Source organism: Mustela putorius, unplaced genomic scaffold (genome assembly GCF_011764305.1).
Source record: "Mustela putorius furo isolate JIRA1106 unplaced genomic scaffold, ASM1176430v1.1 tig00003863_pilon_pilon_pilon, whole genome shotgun sequence".
Taxonomy (NCBI): domain Eukaryota; kingdom Metazoa; phylum Chordata; class Mammalia; order Carnivora; family Mustelidae; genus Mustela; species Mustela putorius.
The window spans coordinates 18,772,670-18,783,989 of NW_025422015.1; the positions used below are offsets into that span (position 1 = coordinate 18,772,670).

The window sequence follows — 11,320 nt, forward strand, 5'->3', positions numbered from 1 at the left end:
TGTTCTAACATTATTTACACTAGTATGCACTCATTCACAAAACTTTTGTTTTATATTTACTCCTACTGTTGGACTGTTTAAAAAGCTGCATTCCACATCCCACAGGTCTGAATATCACAGCTTTACAGCTTTTTTTTTTTTTTTTTTTTTTTGAGTATAGTTGCCATGTAGTGTTCTGTTAGCTTCAGGTATACAACACAGTGATTCAGTAAGTCCATACATTATACTGTGCTTCCCACAAGAGTGGCTACCATCTCTCACCATACAACACTCTTACAGTCTCATAGACTGTATCTGCTAGGCTGTACCTTTTATTCTCATGATTACTCATTCCATAACTGGAAGCCTATATCTCCCACTCTGCTCTGGCAACCACCGGTTCTCTGTATTTATAGGTCTGATTCTGCTTTTTGTTTGTTTGTTCATTTTTTTTTTTATTCCACATGTAAGTGAAGTCATACAGTATTTGTCTTTCTCTGTCTGACTTACTTCACTTAGCATAATGTGCTAGATCCATCCATGTTGTCACAAATGTAAAGATCTTGTTCTTTTTTGTGGCTGAGTAATATTCCAGTGTGTGTGTTAGTGTGTCTTTGTGTGTGTGTGTGTGTGTGTCTGTGTGTGTACCACATCTTGTTTATGCATTCATCTATCAGTGGACACTTGGGTTGTTTCCATTTCTTGGCTGTTAATAAATAATGCTGCACTAAACATAGAGGTATATATATCTTTGAATTAGTGTTTCCTTTTCTTTGGGTAAATACCCAGTAGTGGAATTCGTGGATCATCTCACAGCTTTCTTAAACACAAACTTCCTTCACCTTTCTCTTTGTCAGTAAGCAATCTCCTGTTATTTCCACACACACACACACACGCACAAATACACACGTTTTTCCACTAATTTGATAAAAAAAACTTTCTTTCCTTTTTTTTTTTTTTTGTTTGTTTGATAAAAAGCTTTCTGGTTTTTCCCAGGCATCTAATATATTTCTGAGAGAAGTGAAACTGATTTTATTCTGTCCCTTCATCATGATAAAGAAGGAGCCCAGTCAGCTAAAGGTTCATGTCTCTCCATTATTTTGAGCAGCTCCCTGCCTCTCACCCCACAGTGTAATCACTTATATATGGGTGTCACATGTTCTTTCAGAACATCTGTTCTGTCAAGGTCCACTTGCTGTTCCTACAGCCCCTGTCCCAAATCAGAGCCTCATGTGAACTGTTGCCGCAGCTTTCTTATGGGCTCTTGTTTCTCATCTTGCCCTCCTGTAGTTCTGAAGTAGGCAAAGAGCAGAGCCGTGAGGACCAAGCACACGTAATGGATATGCACTTGAAGAAGAATGAGCCAAGCCAGCGAAAGAGTAACCCTAATAGAGGTAAGAGGAAAACCAACACAAAGTTGTATTGTAGAATCAGCAGAGAGAGATATAGGGAAGGGATGGTCAGCCGTGACAAATACCAGATAAGCCATGGAGATGAAAAGTACAGCGTATTCCCTACAGCACAGGGAATACAGTCAGTAATATTGTGATACCGTTTTTTTTGGTGACGGGTGATAACTGCACTTAGCATGATAACTGAGTAAGGTATAGCATTGTCAAACCCCTGTGTTGTAGCCCTGAAACTAATATAATATTCTTTGTTAATTATACTGCAGTTAAAATAAATAGTGACAAATGCCAAAGGCAGAAGTAAAATACAGACTGAAAAGTGCCCTTTTGGGATTTGTAGCCAAGAGGCCATTTACAACCTGCAAGAGGAGAGTTTTGTTAGAGTCCTGGAAGCATGAAGCCGATTGTTAACAGTGCAGAGGAAAAGAGGCTCAGAAGGGACTGCTTCTCCAAGAAGCTGTGCTTCTAAGGAAAGGAAAAGCTGGGCAGCAAGCAGTGGAAAACACAGGATTTAGAGACCCTTATAAAGAGGAGTGACAAGCGTAGGTACAAACAGAGAGGCAAGAGCCCCGTGAGAGGAACCACTCGAGGTGCAGAACAAGGGGAGTAACCCCTGGGGACCAGAGAAGATACACACATTAAAATGTGAAACAAGGAGGGGTCACTTTTCTACCAAGACAGGCCAGTGAGGCACATTTGTTTAAATGACGATGCGTTCCGGTGGGGGAAGGAAGATAACGAAGGACGCGGTTCTCTCGGTCAGGCACAGTGAAGTCTGTCTGCCAGAAGTGAGCTGCATCATGGCACGCTTACAGAATTGGCATGGTCAGAGAGCAGATTCAGAATTCTGTAGATTTTAATTATAAAAAATAAAGATTCACTATACCAAATGCATACAGATACATAATCATGGGTTAAGGAATGACTTTATCCTTGGTAACAGAGTCAGAAAACATTTTGAAGCAAATTTTAAAAAGAACTTTGAAATGATACATGTCAAAGAGAAAAAACACACCATAAGCAAAATCTAGCAACAAATAATGACCCAAGATGAGGAGGAATTTCATAAAATATATGATAAAGAATTAATATCCTTAATGTATTTTTTATTAACATATAATGTATTATTTGCCCCAGGGGTACAGGTCTGTGAGTCATCAGGCTTACAGATTTCACAGCACTCACCATAGCACATACCCTCCCCAGTATCCATCACCCAGCCACCCTCTCCATACCTCTCCCCAACCGGCAACCTTCAGTTTGTTTTGTGTGATTAAGAGTCTTTTATGGTTTGTCTCCCTCCCAAGCCCATCTTGTTTCATTTATTCCTTCCCTACCCCCAAACCCCGCACCCTGCCTCTAAAATTCCTCATATCAGAGAGATCATAGATAACCGTCTTTCTCTGATTGACTTATTTCACTCAGCATAATACCCTCTAGTTCCATTCACATCGTCGCAAATGGCAAGATTTCATTTCTTTTGATGGCTGCATAGTATTCCATTGTGCGTGCGCACGCGCGCGCGCGCGTGTGTGTGTGTGTTTGTGTGTTTGTGTGTATCACATCTTCTTTATCCATTTATCTGTTGATGGACGTCTAGGTCCTTTCCATAGTTTGGCTATTGTGGACATTGCTGCTATAAACATTCGGGTGCACGTGCCCCTTCAGATCACTACATTTGTATCTTCAGGGTAAATATCCAGTAGCGCGATTGCTGGGTCGTAGGGTAGCTCTATTTTCAACTTTCTGAGGAAGCTCCATGCCGTTTTCCAGAGTGGTTGTACCAGCTTGCATTCCCACCAACAGTGTAGGAGGGGTCCCCTTTTTCTGCATCCTCACCAGCATCTGTCGTTTCCTGACTTTACCCTTAACGTATTTTTTTTTTAACTATTCAAAATCAACAAAGAAAAGGAAAATTGACGAAGGGCATTCAGAGGACAGTTTTACCCTACTGTAGGTAAAATAGGGGGGTCTGCTTCTCTCCCTCACCACCCCCCTCCCCTGCTATTGCTCTCTCTCTCTCTCAAATAAATATGTAAATTTTTAAAAAATAAGAAGGAAAAAATTGAATTTATAGAGTTGACTAAGTTATGAAACCTTTATATAAGAGAATACCATGTGATATTATTCATTACATTATGGAAGTATTCTCATAGACATGGAAAGATGGTTATGATAAATTTTTAAGTAAGCAAAAGATAATTATAAAATAGTTTATATATAACATATGTAGTTGACTCTTGAACAACACGGGGGTTAGGGGCGCCAGTCCCCAGTCTACACAGTCAAAAATCCACATATAACTTTGGGCTCCCCCAGACACTTAACAATAACAGTCTACTGTTGACTAGAAGCCTTACTGATAACCTCGGTAGTTGTTTAAAACATATTTTGAATGTTACATGTATCATATACTATTCTCTTACAATAGAGGAAGCTGGAGAAACAAAAATGTTATTAAGAAAAATATGTAAGAGAAAATACATTTATAGTACTGCACTATATTTATCAGTATCATCAGTTTATGGCATCTGTGGACAAGGTGAATCATCTGTACCTCCATCATTACTCTCTTATGTGATACAGGACATTGTAGATGTTAATACGTGTGACTAACGCTAACATCAAAAATGAAAGGATAATGTGAAAATTTGTTTTTATTTAAAGGTATAGCTATTTATGCATTGATGACAAAGAAGCAGCAATGTGGTTGCTTTATGGTGGCCCAGTGTAACCAATGTCATTGCTTCCCAGTTGCCTAGCCTATATAGTAATGAATGGTTACAGCATAGAGTGCTGTAGTTCTGTTTCATGATACTGATTAAAAACATTGTTATATTAAAAAGAAAAAAAAAACAGCCTATGTGTGATGAAAGGCGGATAAGCAGTTTCTTTGATTAGGGGAGAGAGAGGTATCCTGTCCTGTAATGTAATTCTTTGAAAGCAAAGTTATAAAACAGGAGGAAAACTAACACATTATTAACTTTATTACCTATCACTGCCTACGTAAGACTAGTCTGTCCACTTCCATGTAAGTGTTGCACACAGTGTTCCATACAGTGCATTCTTAGGTAGTGATGAGATGATGACACACACAAGCTACTTAAAATTTCACACGCAGACATACGCACATTCACAGTAGATAAGTTGATTGACTGTGTGGCATGATTATCTACTGTTCATCAATGGAAGTGGAGCATCGTAAAGGTCAGGCAGAGGAAAAGGAGGATCAGGAGCTGGACTTGCTGTCTCAGAGGAGGCAGGAGAGGCGAGCACACTCAGTAAAACTTTACAGAAATACTTTGTAATTTCTCTCTAACTTGTTTGCTTTTCCATTTCTCTAAAAACGTTTCTATATTGGGGAGCAGGGTGCCTGGGTGGCTCAGTTGGTTGAGCTCCCAGGTCTTGATTTTGGCTCAGGTCATGATCTCAGGGTCATGAGATCAAGACCCCTGTTGGGCTCTGTGCTCAGCAAAGAGTCTGCTCAAGATTCTCTCTCTATCTCTGCCCCTCTCCCCACTCACTCTCTTTCTCTAAGAAAAATAAATAAATCTTTAAAAAAAATGTCTCTATAAGGTACCCATCCCTTTTCCACCATTTGCTTTAGTTTCATTGCTACCATTTGCTTCATATCATAAAAGGGTCTCAGTCGTAAATGAAGTCAAATCCATTCTGAATAATCGGAAGACTTCTGCTGGATTGTCTCCTGTCCAGTGCCAGTTTGTCTTCTTATGTCTTTCTTTATCATCTGGCACTGGTTCAGAGGTACTCATCTCTATCAAGTTGTCTTCTATTCATTCCTCTCATATGGTGTCTGTCAGTACTTGAATTGCTCCAAGATCCATATCTTGAAACCTTTACCCCCTACACAACTTTTTTGCCGCATCTCCAATCTTTTCCATGGTTTCCTTGATTGGCTCTGCTATAAATCCTATAAATTCATGGACAGCATCTGGATACTGCAGCAGGGTTCTCCAGCAGGGTTCTATCATTTTGGTCTTGATGGCTCTCACGGCTTCTTCTGTAACACTGATGTCATCTTCAGTGATATAATCCTTCCAGATTTTCATAATGTCCTCTCTGTTGGGGTTCTCTTACATAGCATTGACAGTCCTTTCCCTAGAGTAACGTGTGTAGTGAGCCTTAAAGTTTCCTTTGGCCCCCCTGACCTAGAGGCTAAATTAGAGACATTGTGTCTGGGGAAAAGTAGAACATTTCAGTGCCTTCGGTGTTGAACTCCTGGGGTTCTCAGTGGCTAGGGGCGTGGCCCAATATCAAAAGAACTTTAAAAGGCAGTCCTTCACTGGCAAGGTACTTTCCAACTTCAGGGACAAAGCATCAGTGGAATCAGTCAAGGAAAAGGATTCTCGTTATTCAGGCCTTTTTGTTGTACAACCAAAACAGTGGCAGTTAGTCTTTGCCTTTTCCCTTCAAGGCCTTTGGGGTTAGCAGCTCTATGGATGAGGGCAGTCCTAATCATAAACCTGACTGCATTGCACAACACAGTAGAATTAGCCTATCTCTTCTTGCCTTCCTTAAATCCTGGCGCTTGTTTTTCTTCCTTCCCAATAAATTTCCTTTATGGCATTTTTTTTTTTTTCCAGAACAAGGCACTTTCATCTGTATTAAAAATCTGTTCAGACAGATATCCTTTCTCCTCAGTGATTTTATAAATAGCCTCTGGGAACTCTTCAGCTGACCCTTGGTGGGCAGAATGGCTTCTCCTGTTATTGTGACATTTTTTTAGGCCAAACCTCTTTCTGAAATTATCAAACCATCCTTTGCTGGCGTTCAATTCTCCAACTTTGGATCCTTCACCTTCCTTTTGCTTTAAGTTGTCACATAATGATTTTGATTTTCTTGAATCATATTAGAGTCTATAAGTACATCTTTCTTATATCAGTCCTGTATACACATAAAAGCTGTGTTTTCAATACAAAATAAAAAGGTATTTTGCAGGGGCACCTGGGTGGCTCAGCCAGTGAAGCATCTGCCTTCGGCTCAGTTCATGATCTTGGGGCCCTGGGATTGGGCTCCCTCCTCAGTGGGTAGTCTATTTCTCCCTCTTCCTCTGCCCCTGCCCCCACTCAGGCATTACTCTCTCTCTCTCTCTCTCAAATAAAGAAATAAAATCTTTTTTAAAAAAATATTTTGCAAAATATACAGGGTTTTCTTGCCTATTGGTGTAGCTGTAGCAAGAACTTCATTTTTTCTTTTCTTTTTTTTTTTTCAATGGTCTTTACATTGCTTTCATGTGTAGACAACCACAACTGCAGACTTCAGTCTATGGTAGGCATCTCAAGCAATTCAAGTTTTTCTAGTAATGTCATGACTACTTGGGAACACTTCCAGCATCACTGGTGACACTTTGCCTGGGTTCCATGGTGTTGTTCAAGATTTACTGTATTGCACTAAACACAGTGAAAAATATGCAGGAACCACGAGAGATCACTTTTTTTTTTTTTAAGATTATATTTATTTATTTGACAGAGCTCATAAGCAGGCAGGAGGCAGAGAGAGTGGGGTAGGCAGCTCCCTGCTGAGCAGAGAGCCCAATGCTGGGCTCCATCCCAGGACCTTGAGATCATGACCGGAGCCAAAGGCTCAACGCACTGAGCCACCCAGGCGCCAGAAAGATCACTTTTTACTGCCATACGCAACTTATGGAGAAACGAGCAGCTTACACACCTATATTTCTGTATAATTCAAAAGAGAGTAGCATCTACATATATTTTATGCATTGGTGACATCCCTTTTTCTTAGAGTTTTTTTTTTTTTTTTTTACTATTGGTAAAAAAGCTAGTTGGCAAGTTTTTTCAAGTTGTTACAAACCTCCAAAAACTTTTCCAACATATTTATTGAAAAAAATCTGAGTCTAAGTGGACTTATGTGGTTCAAACCTATGTTATTCAAGGGTCAACTACATGCATAAAGTATTGAACAATATACTTTTTTAAAATGTCACTCTCGGTGGTGGTGTGCTGATTTTTTTCTTTCATTTTACTTTGTGTATTTTCTAATTTTCCTACTCAATATATATACTGATATCTACTTAGTCATTGCTTTTAAAATGAAAGTAATTTAAGAAGTTTTCTAAATTCTTTCTACATTTGCAGAAACCAGGGTTTCAGAGTCAGAGGTAAAATGCCGGAACTAGGACTGGCTCCAAGTTCAGGACCATTCCTGTCACATAGTGCTCAGTGAGCTCCAAGTAGATGGCAAGTGCTTACAGGCAGGGGCTCTACTGTGCTTCCCTCGTTTCTCCCTGGTACTTAGCCTGGTGTCTGGCCAAGTAGTAAGCGTTCAGGGACTATTTACTGGATTGAGTATCTTACAGGGTAAGGCCCAGTATTTTTATGAGTCTTATTTTTCACACAAACATACACATAAATACTAACTTGGTTTCATATAATTTTCCAGAATCTTAGTATGCAGATTTTTCTTTTCTCTTTCCATATGATTTCCCTTGGGGGGAAAAAAAAAAAAAGGCCCTCACTTTGTTATTCTCTACCTGTGTTAGCTTATGGGGCCGCATCCTGAGGAAACACCTCAGAGAAAGACCGCATTTGGATTTGCTCTGGGATCTTTCGGTTGGACAGCCTCTCTTCCCTTTCAGCAAATCTCCGTCCAGGGCGTCAGCTTTCCAGTCCTGTGCTGTCTGCACTTAACACGCTCACATGCCACTTTCGTGTCCCCCTTGTCAGAGATGTTCACTGGACATCACTTGTCCTTTCCCTCTCTTCTGTCCTTCCCTCCCTCTCATGGGCAGTCTTTGTCTTTCTGTGTCCAGCGGTCCCTTCCTCTTCTTAGTCTGATTCACTTCCTTAAAGATGTTATCTACACTGCCTACTTCAGCATGTTCTGGTTGCATTTCTCTAGAGGGTTCCCTCTCCTGAGGGTCCTCTGGCTTCTCTGTTTACTTCTCAGACTGCAGGCTCCACCTGATAATTGTCACTTGTCCTACATCCTCTGCACGTGCGGGGTCCAGCTCACTCACTTCCAGCTGTTCTTTCCCTTCCCTTTTCTGTTTTTCTTCTTTGTTTTTGTTACCACTTTTACAAACGCCTCCTCCCACTCTCTTTTCCCCTGTTATTCTTCTAAGATCCCCTTACTCTCATCGTGGCCCCCGTGGATGTTTGTAGGGTCTCTCGGGAACTTGGGTCCAGCATCCGTTTGAGCCTTTACTACTTCCTTGCTCATTTTATTGGGCCCTAACTTGGGACAAGTGTAGACACACTGGGTCAGAAATGAATGTGGCTCCCTTTTTTGGCCTCTCTTGCTATGGTGTCTTGGCACATCACATCTGGGCCATTTTGTACTCGAGCAGCTCTCTTGAGCCTCACGTGAAACATTTTTGAACTTCCTGCGTGGAATCCCGGTTTATCTGGGATAGCTCTGTTCAACAAAGTTAAAGTCAGGAAACACAGACTGACAAAGGATTTTTCACCCCTCATGCATAAATGTCTCTCATCAAAAAAATATATATATCAAAAAAGATAGTGTAACTATTTATTTAAGATTGAGCCTGTCCCTGAAAACACAGATGTTACCTGTGCCCCCTGTGCTACCAGGGAAGGACCTTAGGAAATGGTTAGCCTGCCCTTCTGTGCCCAGATGCTCTAGCCTTTGCTTTTCTCAGAAGTGTTTGATGGAAGTGACCACCACCTTAACCAGATTCTTAGGCTGCATTTGTTTTCTCAGAGCAGTTGAGCCTTAAGCCCTTTCTGTTCAGAGCAAGGACAACAGCATTTTTATTTAAGTCTGGATACTCACCACTGGTATGTGAATACTTGCTTTGAAGAGTGCCAGGTTCAACTCCACTACTAGTTTTTGTATACTTCCTACATGGTCTCTAAGAAGCTCCTTGGTTCATCCAAATATTGGTTCTTGATTTTCATTAATGGTATAACTTGCTTTATTTTAGAGCTGCATTTAGATGCATAATTATCCATCATCATCTTTGTTAAAAACGACACACACCTTTTTTTGGACTTATCTGGAAAAATATAATAGTTAACCCACTTGTAAAAATAGACACAGCCATTGACCAAATGGAAGACTGTTATTTAATAAAATGGTCTCTATCCTTTCCATTTATTAACCTTGGAGCATCATCTGTGACCTTTTTATTCCCCCAATGAGTGAAGAATTCTACGAACTCTGGTTGCCTGCTCTTAATTTCCGGAAGTTGCCCCAGGTTTGGAGTGCTTAGTGTCTGTATTCGAGAAGTGTCTTTCTTTTTCACTTGTCAGTGCTGGGCCTTACACATCTGCTGATGATACTAGGAGACATTGACAGGGTGTTCAAGAAGCAAAAGTGATTCGTACTTTGGTCTTACTTGGGGGTGTGTGTGTGTGTGTGCGCGCGCGTGTGTGTGTGAGACATGGTGTGTTTATTACCCAGACTTTGGTCTTACTTGGGTGTGTGTGTGTGTGCGCGCGCGCGCGTGTGTGTGAGACATGGTGTGTTTATTACCCAGGAGCACACTGAGATTTGTTTGTGGAAAAAAGATATTGTTTAAGTTCATTGAGCACATTTTATGTACTTTTCTCCTAGTAAAGAGTTGAAGAAGAAAGAAGACAACCAAATACACAGAAGTGAAATGAAAAATTAAACCAAACAGTTTTTGTTCAGAGTTAAGAATTTTCAGATACTAAGAAAGAAAGGAAGGACTGCTGCTTCTTGTCCTTATGAAAGAATCTAGAAAAATCAGAAACGAGGTATGAGTAAAAAACTAAATGTGGCCTTTTGACCTTCATTGTTATAAACCATTGTGATTGTTATTGATCAAAGTAGTGGTACTTGTATTTATTTATTAGTAATTACATCAGCATTACATGACCACTTTTGGAAAACCCATAAAGAAAAAAATATAATTGATATTCAGTCAACATGAAGGAAAAGTATTTACACTGTTAGGATGTCCATTAAGCAATCATTTAATATTATTGTATCTGTAACATGGTTGTGTATATGATGTTATGTTCAGAATATGAAGTGTATGCTTTTGAAATTTAGCTTTATTTAAGAGATAAGCAGCTTCAGAATATTGTGTATTCTAAATGGTCCCAGTGAGAAAGACATTAAAAGAGAACAAATTTGGGCGCCTGGGTGGCTCAGTGGGTTAAGCCGCTGCCTTCGGCTCAGGTCATGATCTCAGGGTCCTGGGATCGAGTCCCGCATCGGGCTCTCTGCTCAGCAGGGAGCCTGCTTCCTCCTCTCTCTCTCTGCCTGCCTCTCTGCCTACTTGTAATCTCTCTCTGTCAAATAAATAAATAAATCTTAAAAAAAAAAAAAAAAAAAAAAAAAAAAAAAAGAGAACAAATTTGTTTGTTTTGAATGAATCATATATGTACCTTGATAATATAAACTAAAGATGGCCTTTGGCTAGACTGGCAGCAGGGTTTCAAATTTCCTTACTTTTTAAAAAGAACATTTCATATTTAAGCATATAAGTCATTTGTAGACTTATATTGTTGAATATTTATTTTAGTCTTAACATTTGTTCTTAAATTATTACATTGCATTATTTATTGCTTGCGTTCCATAATTAATGGTGTCATCACTATGTGACTATATATTTTAAAGTGTTAAAATAGGAAAGTTCATTTGTTTTTTTTTTTTTTCCCTTGGCTCCTTTCTCAACCATGTGATTTTAAGTCTGTCAATAAAATATTTAACCCTACAAAGGCCAAAACTAATATAGTATCAGAAAACGTATTTACCAAATTAAGCAATTGGATCAATTAAAATAAGAAGTGAGAAAAACAGTGTTGGGCATTGAGGTGTAAATTTTGCCCAGATGTATACCCCATGTGAAATATCTTCTAGTAAAAATATATTTGGCTCCTATCCCTGCACATGTTGTAGAGGCATGAAAATTGGTAAACATGCCCCTGCTGTGTAGGACTTAAAGGGGAGAGCATTTTGGA

The 11,320-nt window shown here is 39.7% G+C and overlaps 1 protein-coding gene across 6 annotated transcripts in view; it reads left to right on the forward strand.

The window, feature by feature from the left end:
• AHI1 (Abelson helper integration site 1) overlaps positions 1 to 10,180 on the forward strand; it is a 209,126-nt gene extending 198,946 nt beyond the window's left edge. For 3 of the 6 annotated variants that reach the window (XM_013063988.2, XM_013063995.2, XM_013063992.2), the window contains 2 exons: positions 1,270 to 1,373; positions 9,945 to 10,180. In XM_013063988.2, the coding sequence (XP_012919442.1) occupies positions 1,270 to 1,373; positions 9,945 to 9,955 (115 nt within the window). In that variant the 3' untranslated portion in view covers positions 9,956 to 10,180. Of the gene's footprint in view, positions 1 to 1,269; positions 1,374 to 9,944 lie in introns of those variants that run through there. The other 3 variants (XM_045066330.1, XM_045066332.1, XR_006602343.1) reach the window with 2 other exon arrangements.
• The last annotated feature ends 1,140 nt before the right edge of the window (positions 10,181 to 11,320 follow it).